The sequence below is a fragment of the Ovis aries genome, chromosome 1, assembly GCF_016772045.2.
Source record: "Ovis aries strain OAR_USU_Benz2616 breed Rambouillet chromosome 1, ARS-UI_Ramb_v3.0, whole genome shotgun sequence".
Taxonomy (NCBI): Eukaryota; Metazoa; Chordata; class Mammalia; order Artiodactyla; family Bovidae; genus Ovis; species Ovis aries.
Genome location: NC_056054.1, coordinates 219,253,567 through 219,281,049, shown reverse-complemented (window position 1 = coordinate 219,281,049; position 27,483 = coordinate 219,253,567). Strand labels below are relative to the sequence as shown.

At 38.0% G+C, this 27,483-nt stretch overlaps 1 protein-coding gene across 1 annotated transcript in view; it reads left to right on the top strand.

Annotated features, from left to right (window-relative positions):
- LOC101114669 (EGF-like and EMI domain-containing protein 1) overlaps nucleotides 1-27,483 on the top strand; it is a 575,484-nt gene that overhangs the window by 495,509 nt on the left and 52,492 nt on the right. Inside the window, 4 exon segments of the mRNA XM_042243830.2 lie at nucleotides 210-289; nucleotides 292-340; nucleotides 4,992-5,126; nucleotides 8,737-8,868. Coding sequence (XP_042099764.2) covers nucleotides 210-289; nucleotides 292-340; nucleotides 4,992-5,126; nucleotides 8,737-8,868 — 396 coding nt within the window.

Below are 27,483 nucleotides of genomic sequence, written 5' to 3'. Positions count from 1 at the left end.
TTAACCTGACAGCAATGGCAAGTCATTGCAGAATTTGGGGCAAATGATATAAAATCATAGGGTTCATTTTTAAAAGATCTCTCTAGTCTCTTGATTAATCAGATTAGAAACATCTTACCTTTGGCAGTCTCCTTATCTTACATAACAATAGCTCTAGTGAGGTTTGCACGTGGGCAAATATTCACTTTGTTTGTCTTTCTACCCTCCAGGATGCCCAAAAGGATTCTTTGGGAAGAATTGCAAAAAGAAATGTAACTGTGCCAACAATAGCCATTGCCACAGGGTATATGTGGAGCCTGTGTGTGTGAGCCAGGGCGCTATGGGAGGTTTTGTCATTTGAGTAAGTCTAAGACACTCAATTTTCTCTGTGTGTGAAGTCAGAAAGCTCAGAAAATTACTGAAAATATTTAATGTCAACTTAAAGAAACATCCAACATCAGAGTTGTGAGCTCAAGTTTTAATCAAGGTCTTGCTGAAGACTAGAGCCCAGGAGACAGCCACTCAGTTAGTTCTGAGGAAACTGCTCCAAGCAGGTAAGGGAGAAGTCAGTTTATTTATATGTATTTGTATCCTCCCTTGAGCTTGCCAGGTGGCTCAGTGGATAAAGAATCTACCTGCAATGCAGGAGATGTAGGAGACACAAGTTCCATCCCTGAGTTGGGAAGATCCCCTGGAGGAGGGCATGGCAATCCACTCCAGTATTCTTGCCTGGAGAATCCCATGGACAAAGGAACCTGGTGGACTACAGTCCATTGGGCCACAAAGAATCAGACATGGCAAGCACTGAGTGCGCATGTGTACACTACCTGCCCATACTCATCTCATCTAATTTTAGGGTTGACTTAATTGGCACCACACCTGTTGTGTGATATTTTACCTTATTATTTATTTATGTAAAGTAAAATGCCTTATATATTATTAAAGAGGAAGTGCAATAATATGAAATACCCCGTACATTTTTAGTGTTATCACCAAGTTATGTAAATCCATCTCTCTGTAAATATTTTAAGGTAATTAAAAAAAATAACACTCTACTAAAAAATGTATGTTGTTGCTCAGTTGCTAAGTCATGTCTGACAGTGTGTGTGTGTGTGTGTGTGTGTGTGTGTGTGTGTGTGTATATATATATATATAAACATGTTGATAAAGGAATCTGGCTCTTTGAAATTCTCCCTGAGATAGGCATCTAACCATTTAAGGGCGTGTTTATCCAAAGCACAGAGTGCCTCATCCTGTTTTTAATCCTGAATTCTCAGAGTTTACTGTTCATAAGCAACTTCAGTGGGTTAGGACTTAATGCTTGTGGAACAAAATGGTGAGCAGCACATCTCCGTTCTTTGTTTACATTAGACAGAGGAAGAAAGTAAAAAGCACAGCATATTTTATACAATCATATTATATACATATCATAATTTTTGTTTTAGTCTTTATTTAGCCTCCTTACATTATAGAATCTATATTTTGATGAGTGAAAAAAATATTCTGAAGTCTTTTTCCTAGTTAGTGTTTACCTTAATTATTGAGAGGGAGATGTTAATAGTTCATTTAAGTGGACATTCCACATTTTATGGAAATTAAACATCAAAAGTCCAACACACTGAGTTCTAGTGCAAAAAAAAAAACGACCTAAAATGTCTAAATCATGCTATTCATTTTGCATTTGTGACCAGCAATCACATACTGTCAAAGATGCAAGAAAACACAATCACCAATAAGTGTTTCAGCTCATCAGTAACTTCTAAGCTATCTCCTACTGGGACAGCTCTGGGTGCCCACCTTAACATCCCACCTTGAAACTGTGCAAGTCCTTGTGAACCTGAAACAGTCTACACCTCACTTTTCCACCTATTCCATAGTCCCACCTTTGAAAATCCTTCCTGAGGGAACCTCAGTAATATCACGACCTATTTAAAATATCAGAGACCTTTTAGAGTCTTACATTGTATTTTTAGTTGAATGTCTGTGGACCTTATCTATTTTAGAAAAAGCATGCCCCTTAAAAACAGAATAAGCAGTGAATTCTCCAGTAAGAGAGCCAGTGAAGGCTTCACAGAGAAACAAGCCTGGGTCTGAAGCGCTAATACTTTGGCCGCCCAATGGGAAGAGCCGACTCATTGGAAAAGACCCTGATGCTGGGAAAGATTGAGAGCAGGAGGAGAAGAGGGCAGCAGAGGATGAGATGGTTAAATAGCATCACTGATTCAATGGATGTGAATTTGAGCAAACTCCGGGAGATACTGGAGGACAGAGGAGCCTGGGATGCTACAGTCCCTGACGTCACAGAGTAGGACACGATAGCAGTGAACGGCAACAACAGGAGGAAAGGTATGGACAAGGAACAGAGAACAGAAGGAGAGAAGACCTGGGTAAATGAGAATGACGATGTATCACAAAGCACTGGATACCTCCTAGAACAAACCTAGAAAGAAAAAAGATAGCATCATTTCTGTTATTGTTCCAAGGTAAGAGGATACACCACATTTTAAAGTAATAATCCTTGAATTTTTCATAAGCTAATATCAGATATTTTTGTGGAAAATATTCAAATCATAACTCATCTGCTCAAAAATTTAAAAAGCAGATGGTGGTGGTGGCAATGGTGGTTAGCAATTGGAATGTGATCCTCTTTAGAAAAAACATACACATTCCAGGTCTTCAGGGCTCATTGCTCAGACTTGAGGCTTCATTTATTAATGCCACTTGCTTGGCCCTAAGAGGCTTGAATTTGCTACCCTATATTAGCTTTCTAGTCCTGTCACAGTGAAGCACCACAAATTGAGTGGTTTAAACAACAAAAATTAATTGCCTCATCGTTCTGGAGGCTGGAAGTCTGGGATTAAGGTGCTGGCAGGCCACGTTCCTCTGCAGGCACCAGGGGAGGAACAGCCCAGGCCTCTCTCCCTTATTTCCTGTACTTCCTTGACTTCTGACAGCAGAACTCCAGTATTCTCATGGCATTTTCCCTCTGTGAGTGCCTCTTGTCCAAATTTCTCCTATTTATAAGGACAGTAGTCATATAAGACTGTAAGTCTAGCCCACATCAGTATGACCTCATCTTAACGAATTATGTCAGCAGCAGCACAATTTCAAATACAACCTCACCTTAACTAATTACATCAGCAAAGTCATAATTTCCAAATGAGGTCACATTCTGAGGTACTAGAGGGAAGTACTTAAACATGTGCATTTTTGGAGGACACGTTTCAATGCATGGCAAACCCTGAGAAAACGCTAGATTACCAACAAAAGATTTCTTCTTCCACTTTTTCCTTTTTTTCCCTCCCCAGTGCTATGTTCTTAATATACTCAATTGTCACAGTTAAGTATTCCATGGTATAAGTTGTCCACTGAACCCCTGTTCTACAAGCTGAACCAGGAAGAGCAGGGCCTGGAAACTAATCTAGAAAAATGAGCACTGGAGAGTGAGCAAGAAGCCCACATCAAGGAAGACAATAGCTTTGAAAGCTGCTGGGGGTTGGTGGGTCTAGGAAAAAACTCAACATTTAGAAAATGCAGGAAGAATGAGGAGGTATCATCCAAATAGGATACTATGAACAGTGAAAAGGGCCCCTGTTGATAATTATGTTCAGCTTTAAGGGGTAACTCTTGTCTGTCCCTGGTAACTGAGACAAAGACCATCCTCCATGGTGGATTGTAACCACCACTTCAGATTACCTCTACTAATAATAGCACACATTAGCAAATGCTCATAATTTCCATCTATCAGAAAGTCAAGTGGTTTATTTTGTTCTCACCAAGCAGTTTTCCACAGCAAAGCCTATTCAGGTATATAATACAATTTGAGCCTGCAGGGCACTTGAAAGATCTTTTATTTGAGTCCCTTAGACTCCCGTAATGGAGAAGGCGATGGCACCCCACTCCAGTACTCTTGCCTGGAAAATCCCATGGACGGAGGAGCCTGGTGGGCTGCAGTCCATGGGGTCCCGAAGAGTCAGACACGACTGAGCAACTTCATTTTCACTTTTCACTTTCATGCATTGGAGAAGGAAATGGCAACCCACTCCAGTGTTCTTGCCTGGAGAATCCCGGGGACGGGGGAGCCTCGTGGGCTGCTGTCTATGGGGTTGCACAGAGTTGGACATGACTGAAGCAACTTAGCAGTAGCAGCAGCAGACTCCTGAAATGTGGGAGAAAAAAATTGTCAGTTATATTTTGGAAAGGAAATTGAAACACTGCTGCTGCTGCTAAGTCACTTCAGTCGTGTCCAACTCTGTGTGACCCCATAGACGGCAGCCCACCAGGCTCCCCTGTCCCTAGGATTCTCCAGGCAAGAACACTGGAGTGGGTTGCCATTTCCTTCTCCAATGCATGAAAATGAAAAGTGAAAGTGAAGTCGCTCAGTAACTCCTCAAAAAGATAACTAAGATAACGGCATGTTTTCCAGAATGAAAAGGTAGCACTTTCTCAAATTAGAATTCCTGTGCTGACTAGCATCCCTAAAACTCAACAGCATGGGAAAAATGATGAAGGAAAGGCAAGCACCATTTGCCAAAGATGTGGCCAAGATAATGGTGCTGTCAGGATGAAGGTTTTGGGTCATCTGCATGATGTAGAATTATTGCAGATTACCATATAATGAAAGGGAATGAAAACAATGGCGAGCCTTCCCGTCAATGCTTGTCTATAATTGCCAAACTGCGACAGGATGGATATGGGGCCTGGCAGGCGTCAGCAGCCTTTGGAGAATATAAACTACAGGCACCAATGGAGCACATTGAGAAGCAATTTCTCTCCCAGAAGCACCAAAGCCTTTTAAGTAGTTCAGGCTTCACTGTTCACATCCAGTTGCCAAAAAGCAAATGAATTACTTGATTTGAAAGACATTTGTTTCCCTATTTTTTTGGCAGCCAGGATGATCCCCTTGTTTTTCCCATAATCAGGCCCCACAGAACTACATGCCTGTGCACTCACAATGTAAAAGAAACAAAGCGTGGTTTTCAGGTGACCGCTTTGCCTCAATCTGCTTGCAGACTGTCCCAAGGGGGCCTACGGAGCTGGCTGCTCTTCAGAATGTCAGTGTGTGGAGGAGAACACCCTGGAATGCAGTGCCAGAAATGGCAGTTGCACCTGCAAATCTGGTTACCAAGGCAACAGATGCCAGAGAGGTACAATCTGATGATAAATTTTCTTTCTTCTCTAATAACAATGCTCAGCTTTGGTTTAGCACCATCTGATCATTAATTAGTTACTTCACCCCACCCAGGTCCTTGGGAAATCAGTAAACTTTATCAATCCCCTATTTGCAGGTGAGGAATCTGAGACAGGGGGGCAATAAAGCCATTTAACCTTGTCTTCTTAGCCTGTGATGTTAGCTGTCCCCTTGCTGGCTTGAGCAAGGGAAGAAAGATCACACTGCAGAGAATCTTATCCTAAGAAGATGCGAGCTGGCCAATCACTTCTTAGAGCTGAATTAATCAAGTAAGGGCTGCTAGCTTTGAGAGTGAAAGAATAATTTTCTTTACATCTAAAGCTGGACTGTTCAAACAAATGCAATGGAAACCATAGAAACATTTTGAAAATTTTAAACGTGATTATTCGTGTGCTCCTCTCTGAAGCCTCTGTAAATAATTTCTTTATAAATCTATAAATACAAAAGTTTGTGTGCAGCATAATTCCAGTGATAAGTAACATGTATAGATACATACGTGTAGGTGCACATAAAATTTGGAAAAAGGTATTGCAAGATGTTAGTAACGGCTTTCTCTGAATTGTGGACTTACAGAATGCTTCTCCTAAGGCATCTGCATGGCTCTCTCATTTTCTCAAAATGGATTGTGTTACCTTTTTAGTGAATCTTGTCATTGCCATGCTACTCAAAATTGCAACCTGCAAGTCTCCTTGAACATCTGTATTTTTCCAAAGTGCTTACCATCATCTAACATACCATATTTTCTAATTAGTTTTATGTCTAATGTTTATGGACTGCACAGTTGCTGCTAGAAGCTGAGTCCCAACAAGGGAAGGGTAGTTATTTATTTATTTTTTACCAAAGTATCCGCAGACTACTAAAACAATCAGGACATATAGAGGTTGCTCAATAATGACTATATTTTCTTAAATAAATATATTCAGTAATTTTTGTTCTTTTTCTCTTGTTATTATACATTATGAATTAAGCAGTTCTTACTCTTTTATTTAGGGGGAATTATCACAGTGTTTATTTCCTTTTCACACACAGCAGGTCTGAACATATAAGTACAGTTACCACAACTAATGTCAAGTGAACTTTTTGCCTGTGAAGTGATCCAAAGCAGTCTTGTTTAAACTCAGAAGGAGATAATAGATTTGGATGGAAACCATCATACTGTTGGGTCCACTTACAGAGGCTGGGCCTGGGGTGGAAGGCTGTCCTTGACGCTTGTATGTTACACGTTGCCCTTACATTATCATCTGCACAGGGTCTGCAGGGTTTGTCCAAGCTGACTGAAAGGGAATTGGGGTCTTCCAGGTTGGCCTGTGGCTGTGGACCCTGTTGTGGAACTAGAGTATGTAAACAGCAATGTTCATCAAGATTTTGTAGAGATGAGGGCTTTTTATGTAGCTGGATTGTGACTGTCTAGGTAATGAGGAAGAGAACTTGAGGGAACAGAAGGCTGACATTATACAAACGCATTGAACATGGTATGAGAGTGGGTCCCATTCCAATATCTAAACCTCCTTCTGCTTCAACTGATTTTAAGCCTAGAGTCAGCCCCTCATTCATTTCCCTACTAGAGAAGTTGTGCCCTAGAAGTCAACACATGGGAGACAATATCATATATACACACCTGCGTAAATTTAATTTATTCTGATAACATTTTCTCAAAGCAACTGCTGAATATACTATATTGGAAAATGCTTTTGAGATTCCCACTGTGAAGGAAAATGAGTTGAAAGTATATGTAAATCAGCAAAATAGAGAGGTCACCGTAGTCTCAGGAAAACATATTATTTTTTAATCAGATAACTTTGTCCAATTCTGACATTTTTGTCTAACCACAAAATGAAATTATGACTCAGACTGGAGCGGGTGAACAGGATCACCATGATTGGCAGCTAAAATCAAGGCAAGAAAAGCTCTCCAAGTGTTGTTCATGATGAAAATCAGGCCTGTTGTTCTTCTTTCTCTTTTTTCAAAGAGTGAAGTAGCCCAAGTGCTCCTAGAGCCAAGCATATCTTTAAAAATCTTGACTCCAGACCTGTGTCTAGATTGCAGATGAATACTTAATTAAAGACTGTAAATTGTTTCAATGGCACTAATGAACAGTGCTCTCCATAATCAGCACCAGGCCTTATTTAGCCCATCAGTGATGACTTTTAAGAGCAGTAGAGCTGGTTTCTACACTAATCTGTGAAATAGCAAAAAAGAGAGAGAGGGGAAAAAAAAAAAAAAAAGAAAAAACTAGCGTCCTTGCCTTGCATTGATTAGTTTGTAGCCTGGGGTATTTTGGACCCCAGGTGCAGACAGACTTGACTATGGAGGACTCTTGCCCAGCAAGTCTCTTGAGTCTCTCTAAAGAGGCCTGTTCAGCCTTTGTGTCACCATTAAAAGGACCGATTTTTCTTAGACTAGGTCCATATTAATGAACTTGAAAATTTGGACACTGATGGAACCCTAAGAGCTGGTTAATTGACATGAAAAGTGCCGAGTACTAGTAGTATCATTACAGAAGTTGGGTGTAGTGATTGAGAGCACCAATTTCACAAACCAGTTCTGGATTCCAATACTGACTGTGCTACTTATTAACTGTGACCCAGAATAAGTCACTTAACCTCTCCAAGTCTTTGTTTCTTATGGAAGTGGAGATAAAGTTGCTATGTCATAAAGGGATTTTTATGAAAATGTCAGCTAATGTATGTAAAATGCTTGGCACAGAAGAAGTGATCAATAGATAATAGCTAAGAATAGTATGAACATCCTAAAATAATTAATAATTCTGTTATTCAGAAGCTCTGCCCAAGACTCGAAGATACTTCACAGCCAAATTTGGTTTTATGCAACTTTCTATAATTATCACATGTTTAAGAAAGTCTTACTGTCTTCCCTGTGTTAAAAGCATGCTTTCTACCAGGTTTCAAATTCCAGTGGTCTCAGTGGAGACTGACACCTCTCACTAAGCCCTCAGTGGTCCCTGCACTATTAGCCATCCTTTTCTAGTTCAAGAACATTCAACAAAGCAGCACAGGTCTCTCTGTCTCTCCCTTATACATTGCGCACTCTTATAAAATGCAGAAATTACAAACCTCTGGAATGATTATTCTGGCTTAGAAAATAAGCAAAGACTGGGAAAAGAGGGTTCAGATGGCACAAATCCCAAGCACTGCACCTTCCAAGCTTCCTTTATAAATTACATCTCATTTCAGATTTTGTTCTGTGTAACTGCCTCCAAAAATATACATCAAAATTGCTTCCATTGTTACTGTCTGAAAAACCACATTTTCAGCAAAAAGCCAACCTCTGTATGTGTGTTTCCAAAGTGACAAGATATGGTCTCATGTTGGTTTCTTCATGGAATATTTTGGAAGTGTGATAAATCCTTAGGGGCCACTCTGAATGCTTCTTTCTTTGCAGCTCAGTCACACACACACACACACACACACACACACACACACACACACACACACACACATTTTCCTACTCACTTAGGCAACAGCAGAAATCCGGGACCACGTTGAGATTTATTACAAGGTGGTAATAAATAGCTCCTTTCTTTCTTTCTCGTTTTATTTTACAAGCCTGCCCTGATGGCCTCTGGGGATCAGCATGCCAATTCTTCTGTGGACCCTGTGAGAATGGAGGTCAGTGCAACAAAGAAACTGGAAACTGTGACTGTCTTCCTGGTTACACGGGAAAAGCCTATACCCTATGTAAGTTATTAACCTAGACTAGATGACCAACAAAGTTATTAAAGTTGCTAGCTTTATAAATGCTTTTCCAAAACTGCTCTGTGAGCTACAGTGTAAGAGTATGTTTTAATTATCTGTTGTATAAAAAAACCTCAATATTTGGTAACAAATCCTACCAAAAACAACTTTTAATTTGATTCTTTGGATTGATAAGATGATTCTTCCTCTTGTCTCACCTGCAATCACTAGTGGCTGCTTCCAGCTAGTAAATTATCTGGAAGCAGGGATATCCAGCCTTTCTTGTACATAGCATTTCCACAAGGTTACCTTTGTTGTTGTTGAGTTGCTAAATCTTGTCTGACTCTTTGCGAGCCCATGGGCTATAGCCTGCCAGGCCTTCTTCTCCCTCACTATCTCCTGGAGTTTGCCCAAATTCATGTTCATTGAGTCAGTGATGCCATTCAACTATCTCATCCTCTGTTGCCCCCTTCTCCTGCCCTCAATCTTTCCCAGCATTAGGGTATTTTCCAATGAGTCACCTCTTTGCATCAGGTGGCCGAAGTATTGGAGCTTCAGCTTCAGCATCGGTCCTTCCATTGAGGATTCAGGGTTGATTCCCTTTAAGATTGACTGATTTGATCTCCTTGCTGTCCAAGTGACTCTCAAGAGTCTTCTCTAACAGCACAGTTCAAAGGCATCTATTCTTTAGCCCTCAGTCTTGTTTGTGGTCCAACTTTCATATCCGTACATGACTGCTAGAGGTTAGCTTGGGATTCCTCAAAGCATCACAGCCTTAAGACAGCAATCTAAGGAAGAGCATCCAAGGGTGGAAAAGCAGAAAAGACAATGTCTCCAAAAGCCTACCTTTGGAAGCCACACATTGTTACTTCTGCCACTTTCTGTTGGTTAAAGTAAGTCATAAGGACAGCCAGATTCAAGAGGAGGAGAAAGAGATTCTACTTCCTGATGAGCGGGGTAGCAAAATCTCATTGCAAAAGATCTGCAAGCTAGGAGATATTTGGAACCCATCTATCATAGCATACTATTTAAAGTTATACTGAAAGGCACTTTAAAAATCTGCTAGACTGTATTTCTCATTCTTGTCAGAGTGGGAAAAGATTAGAGACTGATAAAAAGTGATTAGTCCAACTGAATCTGCTTCAAAGAGTGTGTAGAACTACTACTTTGCTATCTCCTTTTCTGCTTGTAATTCTTGCATAACCTCTGTTAACCCTGCCTGTATTGCCTTCTCTGCTCCGTCCACCATGAAACAGTTACTTGAAAACTTGAGAAAAGCTGTGGGCTCTATGGTAACAATAGTATTTTTACGTTACTATTTCAAATGTTTCTGATCTAGGTTAGCAGAAATCTAATGTTTGGATTGTCTATGATATTATGAGATGTAAACATTGATCTGAATTAACTGCTAGTGCTTAGAATTTTCTATAAACCAGCAAGCAAATAAAAGCAGAAACTTAAATGTAAATATAAGGTGTAACATTAGGTTAGTATTTAGCACTTAGCTAATTATCTGATCATTTGGGGAAATGCCTGACTGCCCCAAGGATAACCCTCAAGCAAGAGTGATAGAACAGGGTTGTTGCCTGATGATTTTTCTGGATATAACTAGATCATTTGTACTTTAGGACTGTCATTCTAGCACTGTTGACAGCCTTTCAAAAGGTATAAATTTTGCTAGTGCAGCAGTTGGCTATCCTTAGCCTACTTGTTTCCTTTAAAAAAAGCTTAAAGGTAATAATTTACATATTCAAAGGTAGTAACTTGCTATTTCCAAAGTGGTGACATTTTCTCTTGTCTAACTCAATTTTAATGAAATAATTATTAAGCAGATAGTGATATATCTGTTTCAATTGTCAGGTGATATAAATAGACTATTTAGAAACAAGGAGAGAGAAAACTATTCATTCTTTAAAATATTAATTTTAATATGTTGCAACTATCTTCCATTCGAAGATTTCAAAACCAAGGAGAATATATTATGAAAGTCCCAAGAGAATTTTAGGTGACAATTCTAACTTTATTGGCAATCTGATACATAAGATAATAAATTGATTTGGATAGGCAAAAATATTCCCCAACTTCTAGACCAGTACAATTTTAATGTTATATGCTATTATCTGATTTTTTACACACAGATAGAAACACAAATTATATAATAATCCTAATAGGATATTTAGGAAAATGAATGAAACCAAAGCATAGGACTCATTAAAAATGCTTCATGTACTCCACAAGAACTGTGTGTGGCATTTTAAAAAGGGGGTTATGTTTGAAGAAACGCTTATATATTTTTATAAATACTCTGAAAATGGTGCTTACTGAATTTTAAAACTTAGTTATTCTGCATAATGAACTGTAAAAATACTTGTAGGCTAAACAAGGTAATATGTTTTAGAGGTAGTAGAGACCAAAAAGCATTTCTAAAGATATTGGCTTTATATAAATTCCAATTATTAGAAGTTATAAATACAAATACTTGGGCAAAATAATTCCTTTTTAAAAGTGTTGCTTTCACTGTGTGAGAAAACTCTCCGGATTATGGTAGACTATACATTTTCTTTCTTCTTGATAGTCAGTATCAGGGTTGGTGACAGTTATGGTTGAATAGACACACACCCTTGATGAGAACGTACCATCTCTATGAAGGTTTCGTCTCATATATCAGGCCTGTTACCAAATAATCTCAGAAGTGATCCCAGCTTTTTCTTTACCCCAGTATTATTTCTACTAGCTAAAGTACAAAATAAAAGTAACCTAAATAGCCACCCAGAACAAGAATGAGCAAACAAATCCTATAACACATCAATGGACTATTCTGAGGCCATTAAGATTCATGTTTTGGATGCATGTGTAACATCAGGAGAATTGACATTAAATGTACATTAACAATTGTATATAGAGAATGCTCCAAATTTGTAAAAACCTGTACACATATATGTGTGTGGGAAATTGTAGTAGAAAGGAAAGCAGTTGTTAACAATGGCCATCTCTAAGGACTATTAGTGAATATTTTTCTCCTTTTTACATTTCTGCCTTTCCCATATGTACTTCTTAACTATTTTTCCAATTTAAAGGGAGAAAATTTATCATCTTCAGACCAATCACACACTAAACACGTAAGATAGTTGTCTATTCTTAAAGTATCATCTGGTGGTTTTAACTGTTCCCATATAGTGAAGATGCGTGTTCTTCAGTCCAATTGATCTTGTTGCTCTTTAAGATTGTTTTCTCCTTTTTCAGATGAGGTGGATATTGAGCATAACTTGACAATACCACTAAAATGCTTTAAGAAAGTAGTAAATGTTTCCTCTGGACACTTCACTTCCCTTTTTTCAGAAATCCTATATTCCTTTCCCTTAGTCGTTGTTATTACTTCTCTAAATTCTGCCATGATTTTTTATGAGTGTTTACAAAATAGACCCCTTCACTATGAAGAAGAGAAAGTTAGAAGAGAATAAGGGAGAAGATACTAAATGGGAGATGTGTATGTATGTGTGTGTATGTGCTTGGTCTTGTTCGTGTCCAACTCTGCAACTCCATAGACTGTAGCCCACCAGACTCCTCTGTCCATGGAATTTTTTAGGCAAGAATACTTTTGCGGGTTGCCATTTCCTACTCCAAGGGATCTTCCCAAACCAGGGATCAACCTGCATCTCTGTCATCTCCTGCATTGGCATCACTGTGCCACCTGGAAAGCCCCAGGTAGGGAGATAGCAATTCCAAATACAACTTTTAAACATATGATCAAACAAGTTTTAAACATTATATGATCAACTATCATGAAATGATGATTCATCATGAGGTGATGATGGTCAAAATCAGTAAATGTCACAAAACCCCTAATAAACACAGGTGTGAACCTTCTGTAAACAAATCGATAAATGTTCAACTACTGATTCTCTGAAATATAAAAACCCTGTTTTGGTTCATTTGACAATTTCCTGTGCAATTTCAAGCAACCGATGTGATATCAACTGTCTCAGAAAATTCCCCAAAATTTAACAGATTGCAAATTAACCATTGGCTTTCCAAGCTGGTATTAATAGCTCCAGTATACCAGTGCCTGGCAAATAATTGTAGTCTGAAAACTTAAAAATCTGAAAGTAAAAGTGAAAGTCACTCAGTGGTGTCTGACTCTTTGTGACTCCATGAACTATACAGTTCATGTGATTCTCCAGGCCAGAATACTGGAGTGGGTAGGTAGCCTTTCCCTTCTCCAGGGGATCTTCCTAAACCAGGGATTGAACCCAGGTTTCCTGCATTGCAGGCAGTTCTTTACCACCTGAGCCACAAGCAAAGCCTAAGAACACTGGAGTAGGTAGCCTATCCCTTCTCCAGTGGATCTCCCCGACCCAGGAATCGAACCGGGGTCTCCTGCATTGCAGGCGGATTCTTTACCAAGTGTACTATCAGGGAAATCCTAGAAATCTGAATGATTTCTTAATCTTTACTTTCTCTTTTGATATTAAGAATTTGTAACTTTTCAGGTGTTGATTTTTCCTGTTTCTAAGCAGGTGACTAAGTTGACATTTGGGTTGAATTAAATTAACCAACAAATAGCTTCAACCAACCAAAAATTTGCTATCAAGCTACTCTTTTATTTTTTTGGAACAAAATTAATTATTTAGCTTAATTGATTTTAGATTCAAAAATAGACTAAAAACCATTGCATTGCTTTCTGTGTAGATTCATACCCCTTATCCTTTTTCTCTCAGTTCATGTAACTGGACTATTAACTCAGATCATGAGGAAACAAGTGGTGCCTCCAACAACCGCTAAGCTGTTTTCCATCTTCCTATAACATACCTACCCTAAACTAGGGCTAGCATCTCCTAAAAAAAGACAATTATCTAAGGTAGGAAAAAGAACACTTGTAAAGTAAAATAAGATAAAACAAACAAAAAACTATTAGAACAATTTTGAGTGTTAAGCATCACCAGGCACAAAGAGGTGAGATGCGATAATATACTTCCAACCTCTCTGAAGCAATCCTCACTTTGATTTTTAAAGTTGCTATAAAATAAATTGTATTTAAATAATACATTTCCCATCCTTCCCAGCAGTGAGATGCATATCCTTTACCAATCTGCTTCTCGGCAGGCGGTCCAGCCTGATGAAGTATCAGCAAAATGTCAGCTCCCACAGAGAGGTGCGACGAGAGGCGACACAAAGCAGTGACAGGCCTTTCAAAAAGCTATTGTGCAAATTCAGTTTTAAAATAGGGATGTGGCTGAGGGCTGCTGGGTATGTCGTTACCAATGCGTTCATCTCCCCATCGTCTATGAGAACGGAAGAGAGTCACAGTGCAGTGATAGAAGAGCTTTACGTTGAAGAGTGGTGGGTCCCGGGGCTGCTCTTTCTCCTGCTTTTATCAACTTCCATAATGTCTCAGTTAGATCTTTTTAAAAACATTCAAACTCTTGTAAATTTGTAACCTTCAACAAATTACTAATGCCTTACAAAATTCAATAAGGAGTTTTAAGCCCATCATAATTTGCCTAGTCTCACCTGTATCCCACATACCTTTGGCATTCTCCCAAGCACATGTGCTTTTAAAATATGGTGCTCTTATTCATTGTTTTTCCCCCAAATAATGTTTTTCTTCCTTCATTTTGTTGCCTGTTAAAATACTTCAGCGATTTTTATTTTAAAGTATGTGTAAACAAACAAACAAAACCACTAAATCCTTTCATTGCCCTATGTAGCATTGCCCATCATAGTATAATTGTCTGTTTATACATGATTAAAATGATCATTCATTTTTTGTATTCCCCAGGTCTTGGTTTACAAGGGATGCTCATTAAAAATTTTCTAAATTCAATTAAAGAACATTCTTGAAACTCAGTAGAGCAGTTTGGAATGAAAGTTTCATAGAAATAATCCATCAAGTCAAAAATAGACATGAGAAACAGAATTTATGGAACTGAAAAAAAAATATTCACTAGCCTAAATAAACCAGATTGAATTGCTAGAACTTTTAAGATAACAGCAGTGGTGTAAGGAGAAGGAAAGCTTTTGCCCAGCACCATAGCTTAGTTGGTACTCCATTTCTGAAAGAACTTTTCAGAAGATTTTTTTCAAAGGTTTTAATGACTGACACCACCAAACACCAATGAAGTTTTCTGTGGTTCTTTGCTTCTTCTCAAGACTTTAGATTTATGCTTTTCTCTACTCACCTCCAATGAATGCAATCATTTCTTCTGAATATAACAGAGCCACATTAGCATAGCGAATAAATGTCTGTGGCTTTTAGTTTTGATAAACAAAAGGGATTTAACTAGATAATATACAATATGTAATATCTATGTAATAATATTTATCTAATATGTAGTAACACTGTACAGTAGCTATAGGTATGTGCTGTACAATGATAATAAATTGCTCAAAGCTCATGCTAGTCGAGTGCCATTTGTGTGTTCACGGTATACGTCTTTTTCTTCAATGTATGTGTGTGTGTGTGTATGTGTGTGTGTATGTGTGTGTGTGTGTGTGTATGCTCAGACATGTCTGATTCTTTGTGACCCATAGACTGTAGCCTGCCAGTCTCCTCTGGCTATGAAATTTTCCAGGCAAGAATACTGCAGCCAGTTGCCATTTCCTACTCCAGGGAATCTTTCCAACGCAGGGATCAAACCTGCATCTCCTGTGTCTTCTACATTAGCAGGGAGATTCTTTACCACTGATCTACCTGGGAAGCAATATCCCCATCTTATGAATGAGGAAGCTAACTCTAGGAAGAATTAAGTAACTTGTCAGGAGTTATGCAATTAGTAACTGAGGACTAGATAAACAATAAAGTTCATGCAAATGCTAGATATAAGGTGAGACTATAGTTATCTATATTAAATAGTGTAGCTGCCTGCTTGTAAACATTTAAAGAAAATAGAGAAAAATTATGAAAAACCTAAGAAGTCAGGAAGTTTCATTAAGGTTGTCCTTCCTTTTTTTTTTTTTTTTTTTGCCTCAATTTGCAGGTTGACAGATATAGCTAAGAACATTGTTGAAATGTCAAGTGCCATAGGAGCCTATGCTCAATTTAACAATGAAGGGAGGATGTTTTTTGTTTGTCTGTATGCAGCATGTCCAGCTTATTTCCACAACCTAAGCTGCCTGCTGTACCACATCAGTAATGATAGTTCTCAGCAGGACCTTGATACCAGCCAGTGTATCTGCCTGTCCAACTGGACTGAACCCCCTGACAGAAGCTGTAAATCAGAAGCAGATGATAAGTCCTGTTCATCACCTAACATAAATAATGACCCAAAGAATTTTCTTTGCATTTTGCACTTGCTGAGTGTTCTCACTGTTTTTTTCTGTTTTTATAGATCTGCCCAATCTAAACAGTGTTTAAAATTCTCTTTGTGTGCTGGTAAATATAGCTGGCTAGTTGCCTACCATAATCCATGATTACACTTGCTGCTTGGTTCCAGAGCCCTAAATTGAATATCCGGCAGAGCACAAAATAAATTCTTATTTCTACACAGTGAGTCATCAAAAAGCTCTACTTTCCAGTACACACAACTTTCATATATGTAGATACACAGACCCTTTGTGTGTTATTAGTTTTGTTTGTGGTCCACTATGTTTTAGAATTTTTTGTCTACTATGACTGAATATTTAGTTACATGTTGAACATGTATTCATTCTAGTACTATAATTTTTTAGTGTTTAAATATAAGGACTAGTATGACATGAAGAACAATTTATGTTCTAATTTGGTTTGAAGTGTGTAAGTGTCCAAATGCCATTATTTCCTTCATAAGCAAAAATTTTGTAAGTCTTGACCTTATATCTTCTCCACTTAGAATAGATATGTAGTTATTTTGCCTTAGTTTTCTCACCCATAAAGTGAGACTAATAAAAGACTCAACTCACTAACTTCTTAAGGATTAAATAGGTTAATACATATCATACCTTTGGAAGGCCATTTAGCACAGAGCTAAAATAATCATGATGGTGTGATCACTCACCTAGAGCCAGACATCCTGGAATGTGAATTCAAGTGGGCCTTAGGAAGCATCATTACGAACAAAGCAGGTGGAGGTGATAGAATCCAGTTGAGCTATTTCAAATCCTGAAAGATGATGCTCTGAAAGTGCTGCACTCAATATGCCAGCAAATTTGGAAAACTCAGCAGTGGCCACAGGACTGGAAAAGGTCACTTTTCATTTCAATCCCAAAGAAAGGCAATGCCAAAGAATGCTCAAACTACCGCACAATTGCACTCATCTCACACAATAGTAAAGTAATGCTCAAAATTCTCCAAGCCAGGCTTCAGCAATACATGAACCATGAACTTCCAGATGTTCAAGCTGGTTTTAGAAAAGGCAGAGGAACCAGAAATCAAATTGCCGACATTGGCTGGATCATGGAAAAAGCAAGAGAGTTCAAGAAAAACATCTATTTCTGCTTTATTGACTATGCCAAAGCCTTTGACTATGTGGATCACAATAAACTGTGGAAAATTCTGAAAGAGATGAGAATACCAGACCACCTGACCTGCTTCTTGAGAAATCTGTATGCAGGTCAGGAAGCAACAGTTAGAACTGGACATGGAACAACAGACTGGTTCCAAATAGGAAAAGGAGTGCGTCAAGGCTGTATATTGTCACCCTACTTATTTAACTTACATGCAGATTACATCATGAGAAACACCGGGCTGGAGGAAGCACAAGCTGGAATCAAGCTTGCTGGGAGAAATATCAATAACCTCAGATATGCAGATGATACCACCTTTATGGCAGAACGTGAAGCAGAACTAAAGAGCCTCTTGATGAAAGTGAAAGAAGAGAGTGAAAAAGTTGGCTTAAAGCTCAACATTCAGAAAACTAAGATCATGGCATCTGGTCCCATCACTTCATGGCAAATAGATGGGGAAACACTGGAAACAGTGGCTGATGTTATTTTTCTGGGCTCCAAAATCACAGCAGGTGGTGATTGCAGCCATGAAATTAAAAGACGCTTACTCCTTGGAAGGAAAGTTATGACCAACCTAGATAGCATATTAAAAAGCAGAGACATTACTTTGCCAACAAATGTCTATCTAGTCAAGGCTATGCTTCTTCCAGTGGTCATGTATGGATGTGAGAGTTGGACTATAGAGAAAGCTGAGTGCTGAAGAATTGATGCTGTTGAACTGTGGTGTTGAAGAAGACTCTTGAGAGTCCCTTGGACTGTAAGGAGACCCAACCAGTCCATCCTAAAGGAGATCAGTTCTGGGTGTTCATTGGAAGGACTGATGTTAAAGCTGAAACTCCAATAGCTTGGCCACATGATGCGAAGAGCTGACTCATTGGAAAAGATCCTGATGCTAGGAAAGATTGAGGGCAGGAGGAGAAGGGGACAACAGAGGACAAGATGGTTGGATGGCATCACCGACTCAATGGACATGGATTTAGGTGGGCTCCATGAGTTGATGATGGACAGGGTGGCCTGGCAAGCTGCAGTTCATGGGTTCACAAAGAGTCAGACATGACTGAGCAACTGAACTGAACTGAACTGAACTGAACAGGATTAGGTAGTGAGGGTGTTAAGACTGGAACTCACGTAGCAAGTTTTAGCGAATAGATATGGAAAATGAAAATTTTAAGTTTGAAAATTATTTGGTGTATATAGTTTGAAATATACTGAATGAGAAATATGTGAACAATTACTTGTTTGAAAGTCAGATCCTAAAAACTCAAAGCCGAAATCAGAACTAGTAGGTAGAGGTGCGAACCATCAGCATAGATGATTTGGGTGAGATAACTAAGGAGAAGACACTAAAGGGGAAAGCCAAGAAGACTATGAGAGAAATTTGCTAAATTGCCTACATTCAGGGAGATCTAGAGAAAGGGAAACCGACAAGTGAGATAAAGATTTACTTAGAGCAGATGTTACAAACTGGCAGCCTTAGAGCTGAATTTTACTTGCAGATGTATTTTGAATGGCAGGCAAATTCCATTTTAAAATATATGATTCAATATTAAAAAAAATCAGATGTAGGAACTCTGGACACATCTTCCTGTATGGGAAAAAACAGTTACATTTGATCAGTTCACACCTCTTTATTGGAGGGCAAGCCCTCTCTTACTGGTCCTGGGCCCACAGCTCTGTGGGAATTAACCCACAGGGATTCTACCCACTTTCTTCTGGGGGCAGGACCTGTGTTTGTGACTCCTGCTTTAAAAAGATGGAAAAAGGTAGAAAAGAAATAGAGTGACCTAGATATAATTCTAGAGAAAGATGACTTTCAAGAGGAAAAGGACAATCACTAACTTACATACGTTCAAAAAAGAAAAGGAAAAAAAATAGAAGGCCACTTCAGGATTTGTGATTTAGGACTTGGTAATTTTTGAAAAGAAAATACATGAAATATCAATTTAATTTAGGATTAAAATTGAATGGTAAATGAGTAAATTAAAATAGCATCCCAAGAAGCTTGACAATGAAGGAAACAAAATGTTTAGCCCATTTTGTTCTCTACCAACAAAATGTTTAAAATTGTCTTGCCTTTTCAAGGATACATTATCCCTTCTGACCATCAACATACATCATTTTCTGTTGATGGATCTTATTCATTCTTGGTCCCTTTTACTCCTGAAGGTCAGGTCCAGTGTAGTCATGATGGAAAAGATTCAGAATCCCTGAGAATTATTAATGTTGAAATGAATCAAATACCTGGATATTTGCTCTCATGTGAAGCATGCAAAGAGTATATTTAAATGATTCTGCTGATATGTATTTAGAAAAATATGTAACTTATAAAACTCATTGAATTTTTCTATTGTCAGATTTTAACTTCTCCTTCTTCCTTTCTTACACACACACACACACACACACACACACGCACACACATACACTGTTTATATCATATATACTGAGACACAGTTTTTTCACATTTTAACATCTCTAAAATTAGGTAGTATCTTATAAACTGATAGTACAACAATATATAATTATATTGTAACTTTCTAACATAGTCTATTGTCTAAGTACACACTGAAGGCAAGTGTCTTTTACTATATTATGAATAATTTCCATCTTCTGGGCCCAAAAGGAGATAGAACATAGAGGGAAAAATCAAATGAAATCTGTGTATTAATTTTAAAGCAGCTTGAAGTAACTCAATTGTAAGTGCCTGATGGATCATAATAGCTCTTTCCAAGTTGGAATAAAAAGCTGCCTATTGGCTTCAGAAACAATAATGATGCACAGGCTGGGAGATATCTGAATTTTTTTTTCTGTATTAAAAATGAAAGGCCCAAGAAACTAGGGAAAAGAAATTGTCCTATCTTAAGATACTGTCGATCTCACTGTGTTCTTGTGCCATCATTAATCAATGGTCTGAATGTAGAGAAGAAAGGAAAGAAAGCTTGCAGACAACAAAATGTGTCTCACTTCAGCACAGCAGCAAGGAGCTCAGACTTCCTGGATAAGCCTACCTTTGTGAGAGGCTCCACATAACTAGTGTTTTGCAAGCTCAGTCTGAAACTTTGTAAACTTGAGGAGGAAGTTCCGTAGTATCACTGAAATTGCCTATGTATTCCCACAAGGATAAAGTGTGTTGGCTATTACTAGCAAATTATGTTTCCTTATATTATAGAATCGTGAAATATCTCCATTGTATATTTCAAGTCTGTGTTGCTAAATTTACATTTAAACTTAAGAGAATGCAAAGTGATAGTGCTAGCCATACCCATATATAGTATACATAGAAGTGTGCATTTTGCAGAGAATGTCTATAATTTAAACTATGTGGTCCAGCAGTCTGATGTATTTGAATAATCATATCATCATAAAAGTTGTTTAGCACTTTATGCTTTACAAAGGATTTTCATCTCTATTATCTTGTTCAAAATTGGAAAATTATCTAAGGAGAAACACTGGTATCTACCTTAATACTACAGTTCTGTTGAAATGGTGAAGATGCCAATTCTAGTTATATTTAGCCTCAAATTATTATTGCTATCAATCTTGAAATATGTGTTCTTTACGGTATCTAATATGAAGTCTTAAGATTCAACTGTCTTGAATCTTATGTTTTCTTTTCTCTATTATTTTAGCTTTTTGAAAATGAACAATAAGACTATTTTGGTTGAAAATATATGAAAAGACTAGAGGACAAATAGTTTTAAAAGTGCAAATGTTTGCAAAGGCCAGCCTGTGTAAAGTAGCACATTCCACATACTTAGTATTCAAATACATTATCCACCTGACAAGATAGTAAAATATCCTACTCATCTGTTCAGGACTAATTTTTTAAATTTTAATAATTTTATTAGTCTCTAGCACGGCCTTTTAAAACTTTGCAAAGAATATTAATAACTCATTAAAGATTAATTATGTGTCAGTTTTGAGGTCGAAGAGTTGGAGTGGTTTTTAGTTATCTGAATTAAAACGCATCTGCTCTGAAAAGGACACATAGTATAAGACTTTCTGCCTTCTTCACCAATCTAAAGTTCTTATTTGTTAAAACATGTACACAAAGACGTTAAACAAAGGTCTTTGACAACAATTAAATGAGAAAATGATGGCCATATGCATACTAGTCTAGAAGTTTGGTACAGAAAGATGTCTTCAAAGAGCGATTACCTTTGGAAACTTGTGTGACTTACAATGCTAACTGGAGGACCAGTCACAGTTAGACTAGTTATGAAGAAGGCTTCCTCACAATCTAAAATCTGCTTCTTGTTTTCATGGAGTGGAACCATAGAATTTAATGGAGCAAGAGTCTGAGAATAAGATGATCAGTGAAAAACAGATGTCTAAATGGAGAATAGAGGAATTCTGAGACATGAATAGAAAGGGGAGATGCAGAAGAGAAGAAAGTTCTTAGAGGAATCTGTATTGTTACAACTTTGATGTCTTCATAGAGCCAGAAGAAAATGAAAAAAAGTGAAAGACACCAAAAAAAAAGCATTAAAATTGTTCTAATCAAAAATATTTATTTAAATCATTCATGTATTTAGAATATGACTCCTGATGAATCAGTTTTTTTTTTCATTTCCCCTATTTTTCAAATTGGAATAACAATAATACCTTTGATGTGGGATGCTGAGTGGCCCAAGGTTATTATAAAAAATCAGCTACATGGCCTTCACATTTAGATCTTCAATAATGAGTAACTCTTATTGTGATAGTTAATTTTTGAAGTATCCAGATATTGCTTTCCAAGAACTTTAAATTTTTTTAAACAAGATAATCTGATGAACTGTGCTATGTTATTTAGCATGATTGGATGAATTTCTATAGTCATTTTCGCTGCCAATTTGGGGGAAATGATAGTTTCTCTGACTTTCAAAGAGTGCATTTCTTTCATTGTATATGCCTATAAGTCCATTCCCAAAGCGTCCTGGTTTCCTTTCTTCATAAAAAAAAAAAAAATACTTTGGGAGAATTATATTCCTTCTTGGACTTCTATAACTTAAATGAAAGACTCTGCCAGTCAGCACCACCAGTTTTCCCTTGTTCTTGGCATACAGACCATGAACTGGTTTCCAAGGCAAAGCATTCAATAATCTGTATGCAAAGTAGTATTTTTACATAGCTCTGAATGTCATATCCAAATGTAAAGCTGCCTGTTGCCTCAAGTGTGAAATTCACTCTCATTTAAATTTTGTGTTTCTTTGCAGCTAGTGATGCTGGTATTTGCAGACTTGGCCATGAAACACATGTGATGGTGGTTAAAAGTAGTAATAACTGTGACCTCTCCCTTCCTGCTTCTGTCTTCATGAAGAGGGTTTTATGTGGCAGCTATCCTTGGGCCAAAGCAGGAAATCTGCAAGAGTCAAGGGAATAGAAATGTTTATTTATTTATTTTTTGCCTTGATGATATTTTACAACCTCTTCCAAGTTGTAGATTTTTCAATATGTTGTGATCACCAGTGTTTTTAGAGAGCCCATGTTTAAAATTTTATGGTTTCTTTTATCATTTGAATTCAAATCTGTAATAGATTGGATACTGGGTTAGTTTCAGATGTCTTTGCCTGGGAACAATCTGCTCAGTAATTAGAATTTGTTTTTTAGGAAGAAAGAATATTAGGATGTTTGTCTCTGTTTGCTTACAGAGGAGCACCCTGGGACCAACGTCCCACTTGGTACCTGTTCATGATGATTTAAAGATACTTGTCATTTTCTGAATGCATTTCATCCTGAGCTTTTGAGGTTGATTTCAGTTCAAAGTGCCAATTGAGGATGAAAAGGTTACTAGAGAGTTTGCCTATTCATGATGCAACTCCCTTTTCATCTGGGTCCCCAGTTACCCCATGCCAGGATCACTTTTAATCTTCCCACTGCTTTTCTCTACTGGCTGCAGCTCCTTTGAACTACCATTTCTAATGCAAAGGGTCAATGACAAGAGAATAGTGTCTCTGTGGTTAGAGCCAGACCTCCCATTTAGGTAAAGCACTTTACCAGAAATCAGAATTTTTAAAGCCATTAATTGTAGTAATTGTATGAGTTACTTTGAACTGTACCTCACATGAGATAGCAAAAATGATAATAGTGGCTATAACCTAGGATCAAAAAAGGGATGCAAAAAATAGCTTTTCTTTAGAGAGGGAATTTCTTCATGATAATGCTGGGCAAGATTATGTACTTACTGCTGTTTCACACATTGCCTTATAATTTAATGACAGAAAACAATAACTATTCATTATTTATTTAGAGTCCACGGATAGACTGGGCAGTCATGCTCTCAGACAATGCCAGACTCAGCTGGACTCTCTTATGTGTAAGTGGGTAGCTGGCAGGGCAGCCATTTCTGGCTGGTGCAAGCTGGCCTCTTAGGTCTAATCTCACAACTGGCACACCATCACTTCTGCTATAGTCCACTGGCCAAAGCAAATAACAAGGCCAGCCAAGGTCCAAGGGATGGGGAAGAAAACTTCACCTCTCGAAGGGAGAAACTGCAAGTCACATTGCCAAGGGCAGGGATTCAGGGATGGGAGGAGAATTGGGGATGATTTTTATGATCGGCCAGCCACCATTCCTTTCTCAGATTATGAGGGGCAGTGTTGAGAATCCCTCGTATACTGCATCTCACCCACTCTCTTATGCATGATACTCTCCATCAGTCAAAAGTGAGATGTGAGGTGTTGAATTCTCTCTAGCCTTCAGTGAAGTTAGTATGTGAGAAAAATAACTAGGTAGCTCCAGATTGCTGTTTTGCACTGGTTAATACATTTCTGCTATATTTAGTTTAATATAGATATAACTTCTTTAATGGAATTTTGATTTTGTTCTGAAAGCGTTTCGTCTTCTTCCTTTCATATATATGTGTGTGTGTGTGTGTGTGTGTGTGTGTGTGTGTGTGTGTCGGAAAAGGCAATGGCACCCCACTCCAGTACTGTTGCCTGGAAAATCCTGTGGACGGAGGAGCCTGGAAGGCTGCAGTCCATAGGGTCGCTGAGGGTCGGACACGACTGAGCGACTTCACTTCTACTTTTCACTTTCATGCATTGGAGAAGGAAGTGGCAACCCACTCCAGTGTTCTTGCCTGGAGAATCCCAGGGATGGGGGAGCCTGGTGGGCTGCTGTCTATGGGATCGCACAGAGTTGGACACGACTAAAGTGACTTAGCAGCAGCAGTGTTTATATATATATGCGTGTGTGCATTAATGGCCTTATATAGATGTATATTTGCACATATATGTGTTTATATATATATCTGTAAGTATACACACACACACACACACACACACACACGCACACATTTCCTATTCCACTTCTGCCAGCTTGCTAGCATCCTTGCTAGTCTTTGGCCCTTTGAGACACTACCTTGACTACTGACTACCCTAAAGTTCACTGCCCAGAAGGGGAGATGTTACCTGCTTCAACAGGACAAATAGTTACTCTGTAGAGAGGGAAGATGTTAATAATCTGGTTTATAAATCCCTTCATATGATAGTTCTAATAAAAAAATCTATAGGGCTCAGCAATGGGGGCTTGAAATCTGGCCCATAATTTTGCACCTAGGGTAGCTGCATTTATAATCTTCTTTCAGCTGTAGTGTCCTCATCCCCATTAAGAATTTAATGAGCACCAACAGGCCTAGCTAATGTACAAAGCACAGAAGTAGCCATATCCCCTTCCCAGTAAGTTGTTGCTTGATTACAGAGTTACTGGTGTGCATGAGGACCCGGGACCTCCCTGTTTTCAGTTACTTCATAAATCTAGCCACAGACCTCACTTTGGGGCTCATATTATTAAGAGGAGACTACAGAGGAAAAATAAACCCCGTTTGGTAAAGTAAATGGTATGCCTGCTTCTGTAGCTACCCATCGTTTATTACTGCTGTATGTTATTTCCAGCAGTACTTATAACAGTGATCATAAGGGACCTTTAAAGACTTGCTGATGCCTCTTGGGCAGTTTCACAATAATACAGTTTATAAATAATTCTGCCTACATATCTTATATATTCAGGATACCTCTTGCCTTGCTTTGTTTGTTATGAGTGTATTTGCATAAAAACAGGTTATTTGGATATCTGTCCTCTGAGAGCTATTGTTTTTTTCTTCCCTCCAAGTCAGAATCACATGTTCTCTCAGCTACAGTCACATCACAACCAAGTGCAGATTTGTGAACTGTAGTGAGGGACACAAACTAGGAAGAGAGAAACTTCTAAGAAACCCTGTGATCTTGTTGGAAATTGTTCTGTTTGCTTTATAAACATTTTTGTAGGCGTCTTTATCTGAGGATTCAGTTGTCATTTGGGCTGCAGTGTAAGTGTGTATATGAGAGGTGGTGTTCATATGAGAGTGACATTTTACTGTCCATCACATATATGTATTTTATACATGTCACCCCGTGCAAAAGAAGTTATATGATAGAATCAGCAAAGTATATGTGATTCTTTTTAGTTCATATCATCTTTATTCTCCAAAGAAATTTAAAATACAAGCTTTTATGTTCAAGCTTTAATTTTGTCTACCCTCATTTTGATAGAAGTTAGAGAAAAGTATCGAATACTGTGTGTGTGATTAAAACCACGGTTTCTATTTGGAATTTAGAAATGTATGTACCAAGGTTTGCAAAAACACCTGTACAGTTTTATTTCGGATTTTACAAAGTGTTTCACTGGAACATCTGTTAAAAATACAAATTAGTGGCTCTTTCTCAGTCCTGCTGAGTCAGACTCTCTGGGAATAGAAACAAAGTATCTCCCATTTCTAAGTCAATCTCTTAGATATTTCTTATGCATATTAAAGTTTGAGAAACACTGCTAACCTTATCCCAGAATTAAATTTAATTATTAGAAAACCATATACTGGGACCTTATTCATTCAATTCCTTAGAGAGTTTTCTTCATGTTACAATGATTCACTATTTTGTGCTTGATTTTTGTAATCAAGAATCAGTATAAGAAATGACAACACATGAAGTGATTCTGTACTTTTAAGAAACTATCATCAGACAGTTGTTCAGTATGCTGTTCAAAGACACTCATCCAGAAATTCGCACGATACATCCTCTTTTATCCCAACTAACCTGTGCAATTTTAACATACAATAGAAAAGTGAATGAATCATAAGCTTTCAGGGTGGTACATTTTTCAAAATGAATACATCCATGTCACCAATATTCAGATTATGAAATATAATGTCAAAATTCATAGAAGCCCCCTTATGCTTCATAGAAGAGTAAGTATACTGACTTCTGTTACTATAGATTCATTTTGCCAGCTGGTTTTTGATCTTTATGCAAATTAAATAATGATGTATATACTCTTCTGAGTATCTGGTTTCTTTTATAAACATATTCGTGAGATTCATCTGTAATGCTGCATATAGTTGTAGTTTGTTCATTCTTATTGCTGTTCAGTGTTTCATCTGATAAGTGATCCATAATTTTCAGTTTTATTATTGATGATGGATATAGTTATCTATTTCTGCATATAGATTATTCCTAATTGGCAACAAACTTGCACCTTAAAAGTGCAAACATTATCTTACATTGCTTCTGAGAATCAGGAGCCTGGGAGTGATGCCACTGTGGGATTTTGACTCAGAGTCTCTTAGGAGATTTTGTTTAAGCTGCCAGCCAAGTTCAGTCTTTGAAGAACTGACTAAGGCAAACTGCTCCCAAGTTCACTTATGTGTCCACTGGCAAAAGGCTTCAGTTCCTGATCATATAGATGTCTTCATAGCATTTCTTCTGATATGGTGGCTGGCTTTCCCAAGAGAGTGATAGCGGAGGAGGAGGGGACAGGAAAATCCAGGAGAGAAGCTGCAGTCTTTGGTAACTGAATCTCAGAAGTGACAAGCTATCACTTCTGCCATATTCTGTGGTTACACAGATGGTTTCAGTGTGAGAGTGGACTGCAAAAGAATGTGGACGCCAGGAGGCAGGAACATTGCATACCCTCTCAGAGGCTGGCTACTGCGGCAGTTATTGGAATCGTTTTCCATTTTTGGCTAAAAGGAATAGTACTGCTTTGAACATTCCTTTACATGTGTTTTATCAGTCTATACCTAGTAGAAATACCTAGTAGTGGAATTCCTACATCAGATAGATACCAAGAGAAACTTTCCAAAGTGCTTGTCAAACTATTCTTTTATAAGCAATACTCTACGTGCTCCACCCTTGATAACACTTGATATTGTGTGTATTTTTCATTTTAGCAATTCTAGGG